Here is a 20187-nt window from a genome sequence, read left to right on the forward strand (position 1 = left end):
GTCTCTACAGTAGCCTGCCGCTTTAAAAAGTTACTTATATCTTTTTTTATCATCCTGAATAATTAATAGGGTCTCCCCTCCCCCCCCCCCCCCCAAAGTTTGTTTTTAATTATTATTGGATCAAAAACATTGTGTTCTTTATAGATGGTCATTGGTTCTAAAATATTTTTGTGTGAGAAATAGATTTATTTGAAAACATGTTAATTGCTCGCCAACATAGGAAGACTTCTTCGGTGTTCATGATTTTATTTAAAGCCAATATGAAGAACTAGGGTTAAGGATCAGTTGTTTTTCCATCTGTCTAACCTTCCATATTCCCCTCAAGTAGAAATTGGTGGTGAAAGCGTTCCAGTTAGACAAGCATGCAGTCCTGGTGCCATTTATCCTTATGGCAGGATGGAGTAAGCATGCAGTCTTTTCTGTGCTTCTGGACTTCTAGTCACAGATTATTTACTTCTAGAATATCCGCAGGTGCCAGGATGAATGCAGGAAACTCTTACAGCATTGCTCGTGTGTCTGTAGGTGGTGCCTTATCACTTCCCGGTCACTTGATAAGCAGAGCAGAAAATAAGAACCACTCCTCCACGCTAACATCAGTACCTTTCTTTCCACACCCTTCAACACCGATCTGGAGCAGCAGTCCCAATTTTGTTGGTTTTCTGAGAACGCCCCAAAAAATTAAAAAGAAAATCACAGTACGCTAGTGAACGATGTCCCCATTGAAAATGACCAGATTCAAGCCCTTCTAAGGCTGCAGACAGCTGATTTAATTCACAGACCAGGGCGAGGAATGCCCATGGTGCTTGGTGTCAGGCCACAGCTGTAATTCGTGAGATGTGTGCTCTTAGACACCCTAAAGGATTTCGGGACTGGAAGTCTAAACTCTGTTGCTGCACATAAGCCGTCACGGTCTTGGCATCTGTCCTGTTTCAAGTAGTACACTCGTTTGCGCCTCCAGTCTTGATACCTCTCCAGCGAAAACTCCATTTCCTGCTTAAAGTCTTCTGAAAAGTTGAAGTCTAAGTCTCAGCACAACAATAAGGCGAAGCGCTTCTTAAAGTGCATCCAGCCACTCGAAGATAAGTGAGAAGGCACAAGGGAATTATAATTAAGATTGCACTACCACAGTGTCTCCTGGATCCAAACTGATCCTGCAATTGGACACAGCAGTCCCCCATGTGTCCCTGGCTTTTGCCAACCCTACAATATGGTGCAGATTTTGGTTCTATTCTGGCTACCTCTGGTGTAGCTTCAGGGACCATCAGTGGTCTCCAGTCGCACTTTCATCTGCAGGTCTGTCCCTGGGTCCATTTGTCCCCTCAAAACCTGCTACTGGGCCTGGTGTGACTCTGATGCTTACTTGTACTTCTATTCTTCAGAGAGATTTGGACCCAGTGCAAAATGCCAGTGTCTCTCCGATACCGATGATGATGAGGAAGGGGACTGATTACTATCTCTTCATTATACTGATTATTTATGCATTACATCTTAACTTACAATATGCCAGTGGGTTAAACACAACTCTTGAAACCGAGCTTGACACTCCACTTGGGCCACCAACGGCCTAGAGTGCTTCGTTTGCGGTGAAGTTTAGTAAATAAATGTGATAACTGAAATTCTTCAACCAGGGTTTAATCTGAGCAATTGTTACCATTGAAAGAAATGTCTACTCATGCAATTATGGCTTCATGGTCCAAGTCATGCACATGCCTGCATGTCAGGCGACCTGTGTTTAGGCATCAGGCTGGCTGTCAGTGACCTGGACTTCCTGACCAAGCACACTACATCAGAGAGCCTGATTGTTTAAGCTTCAGCAAATAGGTCAGTTCCAGATTCCTTCCTGATCAATCCTCCAGACCCAGAATCAAAAAGACTTGATGCTTTCGGGAAGAGGATATTTTCTATGGCTAGGCAAGCCCTTAGATGTATCAATACAGCTTGCCTCTTGGGTAGGTATATCCACACATTATGGGAGATGGCCAGCATCATCTTGCTGGCCATACTGGAGAATGGTCAGGGTACATGATGGTCAGGATACCATCAAGTGTTTGCCCCCAGCTGGCCAGGATACTACAGACTGCACATGTAGATCTATTGGAACCAATGTTGTGCTTAGAACACGCGCCTGGAAGAGCTCAAACAGCTGTTTTGGACAATTCTAGGCATCCCTAATGGATAGGCCCTTTGATCGCTGGAGACTTTATGGAGCATAAAGTGCTGGAACAATTCACGGAGAATCGCAACGCAGTATGTGTAGGAAGCTGGCCGTGTACATAGGATGTAAATACTGTGTAAAGGGTTCAGGGGTTCCCCAGTGAGTGGACAGGGCTTGTGATGCAATCCCAAAGTCCTCTTTTCAGTGGCAGTTTCGTCGCGCAGCTTTAGGCTTAACACAGAGTACAAGACATCTACAAATACACACAATAGTCAATAATCGAGACGCACAACTCAAAAAGGAGATCCACACCAATTTTTAAAAATAGCAAGTACCTCTATATATGTTGAGGCATTATAGAAAAATCGTTCATGTTTATAGATAGCAATTCTTTTCACTTTAAAAAGTGGACACAGTGTAATTTCTGAGTGCTGGGTTATACTATGGGAGGAAAACCAAGTTCTGCAAACTGGTACCTAGCAGCGACTTACAGGTCCAATTTTATTGAGTTAAGGTAAGTATGGGGCAAGGTTCAAGGCAACACAACAGGTCACTTCGGGAGGAGGCACAGGGGGGTCCGGTGCAAAGATGGTTTTAAACATCGGGTGCCGAATGTTATCCTATTGGGGGGAAAACATGTACTGCATTTGGGGCATTTCACACCGACTTACAGGGCCAGTCTTCTGGAGTTAAGGTAAGTATGAGCCAAGGTCTAAGGCATCACCAACAGGTCACTTCGGGAGGCACTGGGGTGTCTGGGTGCAAAAGTGCTTTTCGGTGTCAGGTGCCTAATGTTAGCCAGTGGAGGAAAAACATGTACTGCATTTGGGCATTTCACAGTGACTTACGGGACTAATCTCTTGGACTTAAAGTAAGTATGGGGCAAGGTCGAAGCCAGCACCAACATTTCACTTTGGGAGGCATTTGGTTGTCCGGGTGCAGAGGTGCATTACAGCATCTGGTGCCCAATGTCCCAATCAGTCAATGAGGATCAGTCCAGTTAAAAAGAGGCTGCGGGTTTGGACGGGGTGAGGCCAGTTGGGCTGAAACAGCAAGTGGGTTCAGCTCTCACGATGCTTGGGGTGGTGGGGGGCCTTTTAGGCCCTCTTCTCCACAGGCGATGGGTGCAGGGGTGTTGGATTTTCATCACTGGGAGCACTTGCAGTCGCGGGGCCTGCAAACAGGCTACAGACGGCGTCAGTGATATCACGGTGGGCAAGGCGAAGGTGAGCTTTGTCTCAGGAGGACCGGGGAGACCACGCTGGCATCATTTGCCAACTTCAGCTCGGGCTAGGCAATAGCGGGAGAGTGGTGCTTTCCACTGTCCGGTTTAAGCAGTCCGGAGTCCTCTCAGGTGTCTTGGGGTGCCTACAGGATGCAGGGAAGCAGCTCTGCTGCTCCACAGGAGGTCCTGGGTCATTGTTGAAGGCAGGTAGTCCTCCCAGGCATTTGGAGGCACAACAGCTTGCAGAATGAGACACCTTTGGTGCAATTTGGTGAGAACAGCAGACAGGCCATTAGGGCAGCTGCCAAGTTAGATGCTTCTTCCTCAGTCTTTGCTTTGGCAGCTCTTAAGTGTCCTCCTCCTTCATAGGTCAGCAGGAATATCAAGAATATGATTTGCTGGTGCCAGGGGCTCTCATAAGTAGTGAATTTAGGGGCATTAGGGAAGTGTAGGGTAGTAGACAATGGGCTACCTACCCCTGGGGTCACTTCGTCCCTATATGAACACTTCCTGTGGGAAGTGGGCATAATCCTGTCTCTGAGTTCCTAGTTTTGCCATCACCAAGATGGCAGACTTTTACTTTTGGGTCCACGCCATGTAGCTTACCTTTGGAGTGGAACTGACCTTCGAGTAGACACACCTTCCTAACTAATTTTTCAGCCTGTCCAGTTGCCAAATAGGCCCTGGGTCAGGGGGGTCCGCAAATCCCTTCTGAGGGAAGCCAGATCGGCATACTGAGGGTGGTGGGCCTCCCCTGTCTTGGAATGCAGATTTGCAGGCCCTCCTGTTGGGAGGGGTATGTTAACACCCTTGCCAGAGCAGGCCTTCTCCCTAACTGCCCAAGAGCATAGGCTGTCATCCTTCAGGGTGAGGGGGGCAGAAATCTGCTGTTGGTGGCAGGCTAGTTAAAACTAGTCAACCAGCCCACGGGTAGATGGTAGGTTTGATAGGGGGCGCCTCTAAGGTGCCCTCTGGGTGCATGTATTAATAAACCCATCACTGGAACCAGTGAAAGTTAATTAATATGAGATGTTTGATAGCACACATCCCTATTTCTAGTGAAGACATCCTGTAGCTGGGGAACTCGTATTAACCAGTGTCTAGCACATGCACTTAAAATGGTCTTCCCTGATCACTTACTATGTCTAAGAATCAACAAAGACATAGCAGGGGCATATCTATTCTTGCAGAAATGTCCACATATGTAATATAAGGTACCCTGCCTTAGGGCTGTAAGGCCTCCTGTATGGGTGATTTACATATATTGCATGCAGTGGTAGGGGACGTGCCATGTCGTCTTTTCACGTTTAGCTGCACCAAAACACAGAGCCTGCGGTGGTAGTCTATATGAGTATGGTGCTGTGGCATAAGCTGTGCTGCAGCTGCTGGGGGACCCTCTCTAGTACCTCTGATCTGGGTACCAACAGCAACATATACTTACAGAGCTGCTTAAGGCCTGGCCACCTGGGGATCAAGTGCCCAGGTGTCTTGTTTTGGGAAAGAACACTGGCACTGGAGACCTGGTTAGCCAGAGCCCAGTGCACTTCAGTTAAAGATGCATCAAAAACAGGTGAAAAGGTGGGGTGGGGGTGACTACTGCAACCAAATTCCAGTTTCCTACAGCTTAACAGCCAGGTCTTGCCAACTCTGGTCTTCTCCACTTAGTTCACTCTCCAGAACTACTGAATTTGTAAAGTGCTGCTGTGGTACCTATTTCTAACGGTGAGGTACCTGCCATTAGAAGTATCCATGAACAAAACAAGTTACGTAGCTCCAGAAATAGTCTTTCTGGTGGATACTCTGTAATTGTAGATTCCTCACTGCCCTCTCACCTCCACGTTCTGTGGAGTAGCCTCTTTGCCTTCTGAAAAATTCCCAAGCTAGGAATAAGCACACTATCTCAGACAGTGCTTTTTATGCTTGGTGCCTGGGCGCAGAAGGTTAAAGCAGAAGAAACTGATGTCAGCACTCCGGTGTGGTGCATATATGTTGCTTCGCTTAGTCATTTCCAGGGTAGTATGGAGGCATTGTGGAGCCACATGCCCCTATCTACTGGTGCACCGGAGCATTGCAGGATCATACCAGATCATTTCTGACACATAGGAATATTATACATGTGAGGAATCTGTGGTTAGTTAGACTATCCAGCAGAAATAATGTCTCTGAAGGTAAATAACTTGTTCACCTGTGCCACCCATGTCATAGTTAAGACCAAGTTGTTGATGGCAACTCTGAGATCTAAACTCTAGTAAGGTAATTTGGCATACTGCTAATTGTAAAATTTTCAGACAAGCATCCACTAACCATGGAAGAATGAGAGGGCATAATGATGCTTGGAACTTTGGTGCAGAAGACTCTTGACTTCAGAGGTTCCAGAGATCTGTGCAGAAAAGAAGTTGGGGGTTTTGACCCTTATACCGGTCTGGTAACTCATCACTGTTTGTATTATGGAAGTGTGATTTTTTTTTTTTCCCCCACTTAACAGTACCTGCTGTGTTGTGCTTTTAAGTTGTATAGCAGATCTCCTGGGCATTGGCCAGAGCTTGGTTCCTTGTCATAGATGCAGTGTGTACCAGTTTTTCCTGGCCAATTTCCATCCCTCTTCGTATATTCCTAAGGCCTGATGTTTTTTGCTTCATGCAGGAAAGATCCTAACTGATGATTTTGCTGACAAAGAGGGCCTGGAGATGGGTGACGAGTACTTTGCTAATTTGGATTATATAGAGAGTGTTGAGAACTTTAAGGAAGGCTACGAAAGTGATGCCAAAGCCTCTTCTGACAGCAGTGGTGTAGACTTGAAGGATGAGGAGGAAGAGGAGAACACAGGAAGTGACGAGCAGGAAGAAAGCAATGAAGAAAGCTCAGATGACAATTTTGGAAAGGAAGGTGACTTTAACACGAATTCTGTTTGGCGCAGCTATGCCACACGTAGGCAGACAAGGGGGCAGAAAGAGAATGGTCTGTCTGAGACTGCCTCTAAGGACTCTGGACTTGCCAGGCAAGTGAGCCATGATGAGGCCAATGCCTGCAAGCTTCCTGTGTCAGAGGAGACGTCAAAGAACAAGGTAGCATCATGGTTAAGCTCAAACAGCATGGCTGACTCCTTCCAGGACTCTGACAGCAGGTCCTCCTTCCGGCTTGCTGAGGGAGAGTCCAAGCCTAAAGTAGAGCCACAAGCTGATGGAGAAAAGCCATCCATCTCAGGATTTGGGATGAAGGACTCCGTGGGAGGTGACCCACACTCAAAAGGGGTGAAAAAGGAAGAGACAGGGAAGGTAAGCCCAGCCATAATGTTTTGTTCTTGTAAGTGTCTAAACTGTTTTTTCTGTTTGTCTTATTTTGTTCTTGTATTGTATTAAAAAAATGCACAGCTTAATAATGTACATTGGTTGTAGAATGTGAAGCATTCAGAGCTCCTTGTTACCCGTAACCAAGTGGAGCCTGTTCCACAGCAAGTTTCAAAGCAAGCACTGATTTATCACCTTCATGGAGAAAAGTCAGCAAATCATGGTACATACAGAAGGGCTTTCCCTGAGTCCTCCAGAAACAGCCATGCTCATGCTAATATACAGCATATCCTTCAGTAGCGCAGACCAAGACCCTCCTCTCCATGCTGATAAAGCATTTACTCTCTCAATCCAAATGCAAAGACAATCCTTCACTTATATATGTCAGGTTTTCCTGTAGAGTCCTTGGTGCTGCTGATCTCACATTCTCCTGCAGGGTTAGGTACAGTTGAAGACCTTTTTCTATTTAAGTGAGCACTGCTGTGTTCGCATTACCCTGCTTAGTGCTTATTGCAGTAGCAGGTCAACGACCTTCTTGCTTCCTTCAGCTTGCTGCAGATATATTTCCTTCTTCTTCCTTTGAGAACTCCTCTGCACACATTCTGATGTGTCTGTGTACAGTGGTATAGGTTTGCCACCCTGCTGTTAAATGCTGATGAGTAGATCAATAATTAAAAACATCTCCTTAATATTCTTAGATGAGGTGTGGTGTTTGTGAAAAGGCAACACAAGGGTAGAATATCTAAGAATCCACATTGCAGGTTTTTCACAGTGTGTATTTATATTATTCTGCCATTAAATCTCTTTGGTTTTATTTTGTAGGACTGTGAAGACCACAGCAAGTTTCCAGGGTAGGTTTTTAGTTAATCTTGGCTGTTGCTTGTCAAAGTGCTGAATGTGGTAGAGCCTAATGTTAATTTTTTGCTAACATGTGCCACGAATTCCCCCAGAGAAGATATTCATTTTAGTGAAGATGCTTATGGGTTCAAGGTTTTGTACGACAAATTGTACACTTCTGCACCTCTTGATGTCCCAGTTTAAAGTTATGGGAGCAAACTTAGTGTCCTATGATCACTCATTGTACGAGTTAATCAGTAAGGAGATGAAGCCATATCTTACTTGTGTGTGCAGTGAACATGGCCCGTTTCTATAGTTAAAGTGCCGAAAAACAACCTAGTTTTCATGCATGCTAAATTAATTTATGAAATAGACTGAAAGCAAAGGGTTTTTGAAAGGCCAGATACTCTGAAACCTTTCCCTCACTGCCTTGAAATCAGAAAATTAACGTTCGATGGCATCTGTCGCTGTAGATACGCATGTTCTGCAATAGCTCGCCATCTGGTGTTGGGCCGGAGTGTTACAAGTTGTTTTTCTTCGAAGAAGTCTTTCGAGTCACGGGACCGAGTGACTCCTCCTTTTGTCTCCATTGCGCATGGGCGTCGACTCCATCTTCGATTGTTTTTTTTCCGCCATCGGGTTCGGACGTGTTCCTGTCGCTCCGAGTTTCGGAACGGAAAATTAGCTAATTTCGGAAGATTTTCGTCGGTATTGTTGCGTTCGGGATCGGCGTACTTAGATTCCACACCGCATCGAAGATCGAAGAGCTCCGGTGCCCTTCGGGGTAGTTTTTCGATCCTCCGTCGGGGCCTGGTCGGCCCGACCGCGTGCTGAAGAACGCCGATGGAACGGACCCCGTTCCGTTTCTGCCCCAAATGCCACAATAAATACCCCTACACAGACCAACACTTGGTCTGCAACCTGTGCCTGTCACCTGAGCACAGCGAAGACACCTGCGAGGCCTGTCGTGCGTTCCGGTCCCGAAAAACACTCCGAGACCGTCGAGCCAGAAGACTTCAAATGGCGTCCGCACCGACAGCCCAACGGGAGTTCGAGGAACAGGAAGAAGAAGGTACCTTCTCGATCCAAGACTCAGACTCCGAAGGATTCGACGACACACAAACCGTGAGTAAGACGTCGAAAACCACACAAAGAAACATTTACAAGGCCCAGGGGACGCCACTGCCACCAGGCCATGGCTCCACCCATAAATTCGGTGACCGACCGTCGGCACCGAAAAAGGCCAAAACAGTGCCGAGATCGTCCGACTCCGGTCGAGACACCGGCACGCAGCCTTCTCGGGACCGAGAAAGTGCTGGAGACAAGCCTCGACACCGAGATGCCGGTGTGGACACGGCTCGACGCCGAGACAGCGGCACCGAAACAGATCGACGCCGAGAGGTTTCGGCCCCGAAAAGGAAAAAAGTCACCTCGGAGCCGAAAAAACACGCAGACAAAGTTTCGACGCCGAAACAAACTGCAAGCGACCCAGCTTCAGGCTCTTATACAGAAGAGCACTCGCTGACCTCCTGTAGGAAGTTGGCTCTGTATGTGCTATTTCAAAGTAAGGAATAGCATGCACAGAGTCCAAGGGTTCCCCTTAGAGGTAAAATAGTGGTAAAAAGAGATAATACTAATGCTCTATTTTGTGGTAGTGTGGTCGAGCAGTAGGCTTATCCAAGGAGTAGTGTTAAGCATTTGTTGTACATACACATAGACAATAAATGAGGTACACACACTCAGAGACAAATCCAGCCAATAGGTTTGTGTATAGAAAAATATCTTTTCTTAGTTTATTTTAAGAACCACAGGTTCAAATTTAACATGTAATATCTTGTTCGAAAGGTAATGCAGGTAAGTACTTTAGGAACTTCAAATCATCAAAATTGCATGTATACTTGTCAAGTTATTGACAAATAGCTGTTTTAAAAGTGGACACTTAGTGCAATTTTCACAGTTCCTGGGGGAGGTAAGTTTTTGTTAGTTTTACCAGGTAAGTAGGACACTTACAGGGTTCAGTTCTTGGTCCAAGGTAGCCCACCGTTGGGGGTTCAGAGCAACCCCAAAGTCACCACACCAGCAGCTCAGGGCCGGTCAGGTGCAGAGTTCAAAGTGGTGCCCAAAACACATAGGCTAGAATGGAGAGAAGGGGGTGCCCCGGTTCCGGTCTGCTTGCAGGTAAGTACCCGCGTCTTCGGAGGGCAGACCAGAGGGGTTTTGTAGGGCACCGGGGGGGACACAAGTCCACACAGAAATTTCACCCTCAGCAGCGCGGGGGCGGCCGGGTGCAGTGTAGAAACAAGCGTCGGGTTCGCAATGTTAGTCTATGAGAGATCTCGGGATCTCTTCAGCGCTGCAGGCAGGCAAGGGGGGGATTCCTCGGGGAAACCTCCACTTGGGCAAGGGAGAGGGACTCCTGGGGGTCGCTTCTCCAGTGAAAGTCCGGTCCTTCAGGTCCTGGGGGCTGCGGGTGCAGGGTCTCTCCCAGGCGTCGGGACTTTAGGTTCAAAGAGTCGCGGTCAGGGGAAGCCTCGGGATTCCCTCTGCAGGCGGCGCTGTGGGGGCTCAGGGGGGACAGGTCTTGGTACTCACAGTATCAGAGTAGTCCTGGGGTCCCTCCTGAGGCGTCGGATCTCCACCAGCCGAGTCGGGGTCGCCGGGTGCAGTGTTGCAAGTCTCACGCTTCTTGCGGGGAGCTTGCAGGGTTCTTTCAAGGCTGCTGGAAACAAAGTTGCAGCCTTTCTTGGAGCAGGTCCGCTGTCCTCGGGAGTTTCTTGTCTTTTCGAAGCAGGGGCAGTCCTCAGAGGATGTCGAGGTCGCTGGTCCCTTTGGAAGGCGTCGCTGGAGCAGGATCTTTGGAAGGCAGGAGACAGGCCGGTGAGTTTCTGGAGCCAAGGCAGTTGTCGTCTTCTGGTCTTCCTCTGCAGGGGTTTTCAGCTAGGCAGTCCTTCTTCTTGTAGTTGCAGGAATCTGATTTTCTAGGGTTCAGGGTAGCCCTTAAATACGAAATTTAAGGGCGTGTTTAGGTCTGGGGGGTTAGTAGCCAATGGCTACTAGCCCTGAGGGTGGGTACACCCTCTTTGTGCCTCCTCCCAAGGGGAGGGGGTCACAATCCTAACCCTATTGGGGGAATCCTCCATCTGCAAGATGGAGGATTTCTAAAAGTCAGAGTCACTTCAGCTCAGGACACCTTAGGGGCTGTCCTTACTGGCCAGTGACTCCTCCTTGTTTTTCTCATTATTTTCTCCGGCCTTGCCGCCAAAAGTGGGGCCTGGCCGGAGGGGGCGGGCAACTCCACTAGCTGGAGTGTCCTGCTGGGTTGGCACAAAGGAGGTGAGCCTTTGAGGCTCACCGCCAGGTGTGACAATTCCTGCCTGGGGGAGGTGTTAGCATCTCCACCCAGTGCAGGCTTTGTTACTGGCCTCAGAGTGACAAAGGCACTCTCCCCATGGGGCCAGCAACATGTCTCGGTTTGTGGCAGGCTGCTAAAACTAGTCAGCCTACACAGATAGTCGGTTAAGTTTCAGGGGGCACCTCTAAGGTGCCCTCTGTGGTGTATTTTACAATAAAATGTACACTGGCATCAGTGTGCATTTATTGTGCTGAGAAGTTTGATACCAAACTTCCCAGTTTTCAGTGTAGCCATTATGGTGCTGTGGAGTTCGTGTTTGACAAACTCCCAGACCATATACTCTTATGACTACCCTGCACTTACAATGTCTAAGGTTTTGTTTAGACACTGTAGGGGTACCATGCTCATGCACTGGTACCCTCACCTATGGTATAGTGCACCCTGCCTTAGGGCTGTAAGGCCTGCTAGAGGGGTGTCTTACCTATACTGCATAGGCAGTGAGAGGCTGGCATGGCACCCTGAGGGGAGTGCCATGTCGACTTACTCGGTTTGTCCTCACTAGCACACACAAGCTGGCAAGCAGTGTGTCTGTGCTGAGTGAGAGGTCTCCAGGGTGGCATAAGACATGCTGCATCCCTTAGAGACCTTCCTTGGCATCAGGGCCCTTGGTACTAGAAGTACCAGTTACAAGGGACTTATCTGGATGCCAGGGTCTGCCAATTGTGGATACAAAAGTACAGGTTAGGGAAAGAACACTGGTGCTGGGGCCTGGTTAGCAGGCCTCAGCACACTTTCAATTGTAAACATAGCATCAGCAAAGGCAAAAAGTCAGGGGGCAACCATGCCAAGGAGGCATTTCCTTACACCTCCCAAATGCAAAAGCATAGGTTTGAGGAAGAGCTACAAGCAACTGATGTGGACCATACGCAAAAGCGTATCTTCATTCAGCAGGGGACAGGAAAAATAAGCACCCTTCCCCCCATTAGGAGAAAGAGGAGGTTGGAGTTCCAGACGGAACAAGCACCACAACCAAAAGTGGTTAAAAGAATTACACCACCACCCTCTCCTCCGCCCGTGATTAACGTTTCACCAGCACAAACTCCATCTCACTCCCCAGCTCACACCACCATGAGCCAGGGTGACCAAGATCAGGACGCATGGGACCTATACGACGCCCCAGTGTCAGATAACAGCCCGGAGGCCTACCCTACAAAGCCATCTCCACCAGAAGACAGCACCGCGTACTCTCAGGTGGTGGCTAGAGCAGCACAATTTCATAACGTAAGCCTCCACTCAGAACAAGTCGAGGATGATTTCTTGTTCAACACACTCTCCTCCACCCACAGCTCCTACCAAAGCCTGCCTATGCTCCCTGGTATGCTCCGGCACGCAAAAGACATATTTAAGGAGCCGGTCAAAAGTAGGGCAATCACACCAAGGGTGGAAAAGAAGTATAAGCCGCCTCCTACGGACCCGGCTTTCATCACTACACAGCTGCCACCAGACTCTGTTGTTGTAGGAGCAGCTAGGAAAAGGGCCAACTCTCACACATCTGGAGATGCACCACCCCCAGATAAAGAAAGCCGCAAGTTCGATGCAGCTGGTAAAAGAGTCGCAGCACAAGCTGCAAACCAGTGGCGCATCGCGAACTCCCAGGCACTACTTGCGCGCTATGACAGAGCCCACTGGGACGAGATGCAACATCTCATTGAACATCTGCCCAAGGACTTCCAAAATAGGGCGAAACAAGTGGTTCAGGAGGGACAGACCATCTCCAACAACCAGATACGTTCCTCCATGGACGCTGCAGATACAGCTGCACGGACAATTAATACATCTGTAACTATCAGACGGCATGCATGGCTCCGAACGTCTGGATTTAAACCAGAGATTCAACAAGCAGTTCTCAATATGCCTTTTAATGAAAAAGAACTGTTCGGTCCAGAAGTGGACACAGCGATTGAGAAACTCAAAAAAGATACGGACACTGCCAAAGCCATGGGCGCACTCTACTCCCCGCAGAGCAGAGGGAATTACAGCACATTCCGTAAAACGCCCTTTCGAGGGGGGTTTCGGGGTCAAAGCACACAAGCCAGCACCTCACAAGCAACACCGTCCACTTACCAGGGACAGTATAGAGGAGGTTTTCGGGGACAATATAGAGGAGGGCAATTCCCTAGAAATAGAGGGAGATTTCAAAGCCCCAAAACCCCTACTACTAAACAATGACTCACATGTCACTCACCCCCTCCACACAACACCAGTGGGGGGAAGAATAGGTCATTATTACAAAGCATGGGAGGAAATCACTACAGACACTTGGGTTCTAGCAATTATCCAACATGGTTATTGCATAGAATTTCTACAATTCCCTCCAAACATACCACCAAAAGCACAAAATTTAACAACACACCATTCCAATCTCCTGGAGATAGAAGTGCAGGCACTATTGCAAAAGAATGCAATCGAATTAGTGCCAAACACACAAATAAACACAGGAGTTTACTCACTGTACTTTCTGATACCAAAGAAGGACAAAACGCTGAGACCAATCCTAGACCTCAGAGTAGTAAACACTTTCATCAAATCAGACCACTTCCACATGGTCACACTACAAGAAGTCTACAAAGAATTCAAAATTTCAACACCATCATACAACGCATGTATCCAACACAAAAAATACAAGCAAAGATGGTATTACAACTCCTAGGCATGATGTCATCATGCATAGCCATTGTCCCAAACGCAAGACTGCACATGAGGCCCTTACAACAGTGCCTAGCATCACAGTGGTCTCAAGCACAGGGTCACCTTCTAGATCTGGTGTTAATAGACCGCCAAACTTACCTCTCGCTTCTGTGGTGGAACAACATAAATTTAAACAAGGGGCGGCCTTTCCAAGACCCAGTGCCACAATACGTAATAACAACAGATGCTTCCATGACAGGGTGGGGAGCACACCTCGATCAACACAGCATACAAGGACAATGGAATGTACATCAAACAAAACTGCATATCAATCACCTAGAACTTCTAGCAGTTTTTCAAGCACTAAAAGCTTTCCAACCAATAATAGTTCACAAATACATTCTCGTCAAAACAGACAACATGACAACAATGTATTATCTAAACAAGCAGGGAGGGACGCACTCCACGCAGTTAAGCCTGCTAGCACAAAAAATTTGGCATTGGGCAATTCACAACCAAATTCGCCTAATTGCACAGTTTATACCAGGGATACAAAATCAACTCGCAGACAATCTCTCTCGAGATCACCAACAGGTCCACGAATGGGAAATTCACCCCCAAATTCTGAACACTTATTTCAAACTCTGGGGAACACCTCAGATAGACTTGTTTGCGACAAGGGAGAACGCAAAATGCCAAAACTTCGCATCCAGGTACCCACACAAACAATCCCAAGGCAATGCCCTATGGATGAACTGGTCAGGGATATTTGCTTACGCTTTTCCTCCTCTCCCTCTCCTTCCTTACCTGGTAAACAAACTCAGTCAAAGCAAACTCAAACTCATATTGATAGCACCAACTTGGGCAAGGCAACCCTGGTACACAACGCTGCTAGACCTATCAGTGGTACCCTGCATCAAATTGCCCAACAGGCCAGATCTGTTGACACAGCACAACCAAAAGATCAGACACCCAGATCCAGCATCGCTGAATCTAGCAATCTGGCTCCTGAAATCCTACAATTCGGGCACTTACAACTTACCCAAGAATGTATGGAAGTCATAAAACAAGCAAGAAGGCCATCCACCAGGCACTGCTATGCAAGTAAATGGAAGAGGTTTGTTTGCTACTGCCATATTAATCAAATACAACCATTACACACAACTCCAGAACACGTAGTGGGTTACTTGCTTCACTTACAAAAATCTAACCTAGCTTTCTCTTCCATTAAGATTCACCTTGCAGCAATATCTGCATACCTGCAGACTACCTATTCAACTTCCCTATATAAAATACCAGTCATTAAAGCATTCATGGAGGGCCTTAGGAGAATTATACCACCAAGAACACCACCTGTTCCTTCATGGAACCTAAATGTTGTCCTAACTAGACTTATGGGTCCACCTTTTGAACCCATGCACTCCTGCGACATACAGTTCCTAACCTGGAAGGTGGCATTTCTCATCGCCATTACTTCCCTGAGAAGAGTAAGCGAGATTCAGGCGTTTACTATACAGGAACCTTTTATACAACTACACAAAAATAAAGTCGTCCTAAGGACCAATCCTAAATTTTTGCCAAAGGTTATTTCACCGTTCCATCTAAATCAAACAGTGGAACTTCCAGTGTTCTTTCCACAGCCAGATACCGTAGCTGAAAGGGCACTACATACATTAGATGTCAAAAGAGCATTGATGTATTACATTGACAGAACAAAGAACATCAGAAAGACTAAACAACTCTTTATTGCATTTCAAAAACCTCATGCAGGAAACCCAATTTCAAAACAAGGTATAGCCAGATGGATAGTTAAATGCATCCAAATCTGCTACCTTAAAGCTAAACGACAGCTGCCCATTACACCAAGGGCACACTCAACCAGAAAGAAAGGTGCTACCATGGCCTTTCTAGGAAACATCCCAATGCAAGAAATATGTAAGGCAGCCACATGGTCTACGCCTCACACATTCACCAAGCACTACTGTGTAGACGTGTTATCCGCACAACAAGCCACAGTAGGTCAAGCTGTATTAAGGACGTTATTTCAGACTACTTCCACTCCTACAGGCTGATCCACCGCTTTTGGGGAAATAACTGCTTACTAGTCTATGCAGAACATGCGTATCTACAGCGACAGATGCCATCGAACTGAAAATGTCACTTACCCAGTGTACATCTGTTCGTGGCATCAGTCGCAGTAGATTCGCATGTGCCCACCCGCCTCCCCGGGAGCCTGTAGCAGTTTGGAAGTTACCTTCAATTATTTATATATGTATCATCTCAACCTTAAATAGGTGTATACTTAGTCACTCCATTGCATGGGCACTATTACTACAATTCAACTCCTTCCTCACCCTCTGCGGGGAAAAACAATCGAAGATGGAGTCGACGCCCATGCGCAATGGAGACAAAAGGAGGAGTCACTCGGTCCCGTGACTCGAAAGACTTCTTCGAAGAAAAACAACTTGTAACACTCCGGCCCAACACCAGATGGCGAGCTATTGCAGAACATGCGAATCTACTGCGACTGATGCCACGAACAGATGTACACTGGGTAAGTGACATTTTCAATATAAGGCAGACTTGGAGAATAGCTGACTGGAGCAGACTTAGACAATTGGCAATGGGTGAATGAGGTCTCCTTTGCCTGTCACAAAAGCAGAAACATGTACGTTGCAGGGAATTATGAGCCAACCCGTCAGTAAAAAGGAAACTAATGGAATAATGTATGCAGGAGAGACAAGTCAAATACACTGGGTTGAGTTGTTGTGAGATCTACAGCTGTAGTTTGTTTACATAAGGGATTTGCAAAAAAGTATTGTCCCAGACACATATCTGATGTGGGAACAAACATAAATGGTAGATCTGGAGCAGCCATTAAGTGATTGAGTGAGGCATCACTTTTTTGGACCATAAAACTAGTAGCATTCTGTTTGAGTAACACCAAATCATTTTATTACAGCGCTATAAGAGGTTGCATTAGCTATCTGTTGAAGTGTGGAAATGTAGGGATCTGCAAACAAGCACAATAATTTCTCTCTCATATCAGAGTAGGGGAGGACAAGGGTAGAACCTCTGATAAGGGACTACTTGGTGATGGTGCTTGACCATGAAGTGAAATTTTAGAATGGTTGTCCTACATTCCCACACTATGTGGTGTTGCATTTCCTCCCATTGGAAGGCGCAGGATATTACAAGTGTCAGAGGTAGTCATGTTATGAAGTAGGTAGCGTTAGCTCTTAACAGCAGGACAGATTTCACTGTATTGTTTCTTTCACTATGTATGAAATACAGACAGCTCACAGGTGACTACGACTTTTCGATATCACAAACAAAACTCCTTGGGGCAGTGAAAAAAAAAAAAAACGATGATCGCCAGTGACAATCATCCAGTGTGTAACTGTATCATTCACCACTACAGCATTAATGGTCAGTTAATCGAAATGTATTCCCCTTTAGACACGTTTGTCCCCTTGTTCCTTTCCAAGACTTTTGGTGAAATAGTCATCCAAATGTTCCTAACCATGACACATGTTCAAGAGGTGCTGCGGGTGCCTCCCTGGAGCCTCCTCTCCATTCCTGTCCCTTATCTTATAATGAAGTCCTGTGCCACTCAGTCCAGTTCATAAAACAGAAGTTTAACGCCTGCTGTGTACTAATAGAGACCTTTAAAGAATTTGAAGATAGGGTGACCTACATGGTGCATCATGAATCCCATTTAAAAAAACGTAATCTTCCTGACCGTATTAGTTAAAGGTAAATGCACATACTGTTGGTTCTTAATTCTACGCTACAGTAGAAAAACGTTAATATTCTTTAAGCGTGTTTAACATCTGCCCACCTCAGAACAGTCTTGTTCAAAACATAATAACCAACACACATCATGGTGTGTTTCTATGTTTACCATCATATATTCATGGTCAATTATTCTTCTTTGGCCATTTTGTTTTTTCACCTGGTTTTTCAAGGTCAAACGCACAGTGCGTTTAGCCGTTTGCACCTGCATTTGAATAGTGCTTTGTTAGATTAGAGACAGTGGATAAATGGGGGAGAAGAAAGAGTGAGAATGCAGCATATTCAGTGATCGAGCAGCAGGGAAAGGAAAAAAACTTTAGAAGGTTAATCTTACTTATTCAAGGCAATTTTGAGATAGATCTCCAGACCTTTGAAACCGGACGGCATTTTCCACAGCATCCCACAAACGTCTGACCATTATTCTGCCTCTGTTTGTTGCCACAAGTTCTCTTGTAGTTTATACAAACCCACTTCGCAATTAAACTTGTGAAATGTTATGTGTAGGAAGCTGGCTATCCATGTAGTGTACCAATGTAAGGGAGCACTGCAGATAGTCCAGGAGACCCTCATTAGTTTACAGGGTTTAAAATTAATAATCCTGAAATGCTCTTTTTTGTGGTAGTGTGGCTGAGCAGTTTAGGTTTATTAGATGCCAGTGTTAAGCATTTGTTGAACACACACAGAGTCAACAAATGGGACACGCATGCAAGAACTAATTTAGAAAAATAATACATATTTTTATACATATTTTTACACCAAGAACTCCATGGTTGGATAAGGACTTTTTAAGTTAGCAGTGTTGAAAAATACAGAAAATACACTCGTATTGGCTCTAATGCGGTAATGGTTATCCTATAGCGAAAAGCATGTATACTCATATGGATACTTAGCAGCGATTTACAGGACCAGTCTTCTGGAGTTAAGGTAAGTATGGGGCAAGGTCCAAGGCAGACTAACAGGTTACCTTCGGGGACACAGGGGTGTCTACGTGCGGAGGTGCTTTTCAGCATCAGGTGCCCCGTTGATTTCAAAGGGAAAACGGTCCTGTGATACAGGCTGCAAGCAGGGACTGTGTGGCAGTCTGGCAAACCCTCAGGGGTCTCAGTCCTTGAGATTCCTGGGCACGTAGGGACACCGCTGATCCATCAGAACTCGGGCTCAGCTGCAGTGTTGATTTCTTCAGCGGGTCGAGCTGTGGGAGGCACTGGGGGACCAGTCTGGCCAAAGACAAAAGGGAGCTCACCTGTTGGGGGTCTCAGGACCTCATGGGCACCTCTTGTCCACTCCTCAGGCTGTGGGGCACAGGTACAGTTGTGCTTTCAGGCATCGGGTCATGGTGTTCAAGAGGTTATCGCAGTTCCAGCTTTTCTGCAGATACAGGCTGCGGGCGGGGACTAGATGGGCCAGTCTGGCTAAATCCAAGATGGGGCTCAGCTCTTGAGGGGATTTGTGCTTTAAGGCCACGGTCGGTTCATGGAAACTCAGGCTTGGGGGGCTTGTGTGCAATGAAGCTTTGTTCAGCGGGGTCGCGCTGGCAGAGGCTCTCGTTTTGGTCCATTTGGTGCCTTCAACATGCAGGGAAGTAGCTCCTCTACTCCAAGGGATATGTTGCTGGCCAGTTGAAGTCATGAGTCACTCCTCTACAGCCTTTAGAGGAGGCACTGCTTTCTGGATGAGCCGGGTCCGTGCAGCTGTCTGGGACAGCAGACAGACTGGAGGGGTTGGTGCTGTCAGTTGCTGATTCTCAGTTCTCACATTCTGGGCTCTTCTTTGTCCTTCCTTCTTCTGCAGGCAGACTAATCTTAAGTCCTGTTGTCAGGGGGCCACCTAAAACTCAATTTAGGGGTGTTTAGGGGAGTGTCGGGTAGTAGCCATTGTTCCATAAGGATCGCAAGTCGCATTGCTATCACCTTTTACTATCGTAGTTGAGTAGCGATATAGGCCTGTATGACGTGCAAAGGTGCAGAGGCTTGCCACGCTTGAGAAGCCGGGTAATGAGAGCTTCCTGCTGGGTAAAGGGGAGAGAACCATCCTCGAGGGCTTCGGCACAGAGTTTTGAAAGATTCAATGGCTTTATGGAAGTGCCCAGTAAGGCATCAAGACTTGGGTCTTTTGATCCTCTGAGGGCATCAGTGGCCTGGGAGATTTCCTCCTGTGTAATGGGGGCTTTGAGGAATTGCTGCTGACCAGTTGAGAGCCAGACCATGGCAATCTCAGACAAGTAGGAAGTGATCTCCTCAGCTACGTCTGTGCATTGCAAAATGTACAGGGTTCAGTAATAGTTGAGTATATTGTCGTCATTCAATATGACAGTGCCTTCATCTGCTCACAGGGTAGTGATCTATGTGGCCTGGTAACTGGGCTGCAGAAGGTGGGCCAGAGTACGGACCGGGCGGTCCCCCTCTTCATAGCATTGGGCATGGGCGTATTTGCTAAGAACGGACACTTCTTGATCTGGTAAATCATAAAATTCCAGTAGGCAAAGTGATCGCTTGAGCAGCACTGATGTTTGGGTGACCCTACAGGTGGCAGAGTCATTAGCCTGCAGGTCCCGTTCCACTTGAGCCAAGTTATTGCATATACTCTTTGAATTTCCATAATGGATGGAAATGCAGACACCCCTGAAATAAACTTTAAAGTCCTCCTATAAGGTAACCTGTTTGGAAACAGAGGCCCGAATTCAAGGAGGAGAATTTGTTAATTTTGTTAATATTTGCAAGAACGTCCGATCAGAAGACAGAGTTTTGGAACGCAAATTCTGGGAATCACCACCTTTTAGGGATTGGAGAGCGTGTGGAAATGTGCGTCACCTCCTGCAAACAAAGTAGATTTAGGGGTGTAAACCAGT

At 46.8% G+C, this 20187-nt stretch overlaps 1 protein-coding gene across 4 annotated transcripts in view; it reads left to right on the plus strand.

The window, feature by feature from the left end:
- The window catches only part of SETDB1 (SET domain bifurcated histone lysine methyltransferase 1), a 162301-nt gene that overhangs the window by 120116 nt on the left and 21998 nt on the right, over positions 1–20187 (plus strand). For all 4 annotated transcript variants that reach the window (XM_069218530.1, XM_069218528.1, XM_069218529.1 and 1 more), the window contains exons 16-17: positions 6024–6655; positions 7490–7518. In XM_069218530.1, coding sequence (XP_069074631.1) covers positions 6024–6655; positions 7490–7518 — 661 coding nt within the window. The remainder of the gene's footprint in view (positions 1–6023; positions 6656–7489; positions 7519–20187) is intronic.

Source organism: Pleurodeles waltl, chromosome 12 (assembly GCF_031143425.1).
Source record: "Pleurodeles waltl isolate 20211129_DDA chromosome 12, aPleWal1.hap1.20221129, whole genome shotgun sequence".
In the NCBI taxonomy this organism is placed as follows: Eukaryota; Metazoa; Chordata; class Amphibia; order Caudata; family Salamandridae; genus Pleurodeles; species Pleurodeles waltl.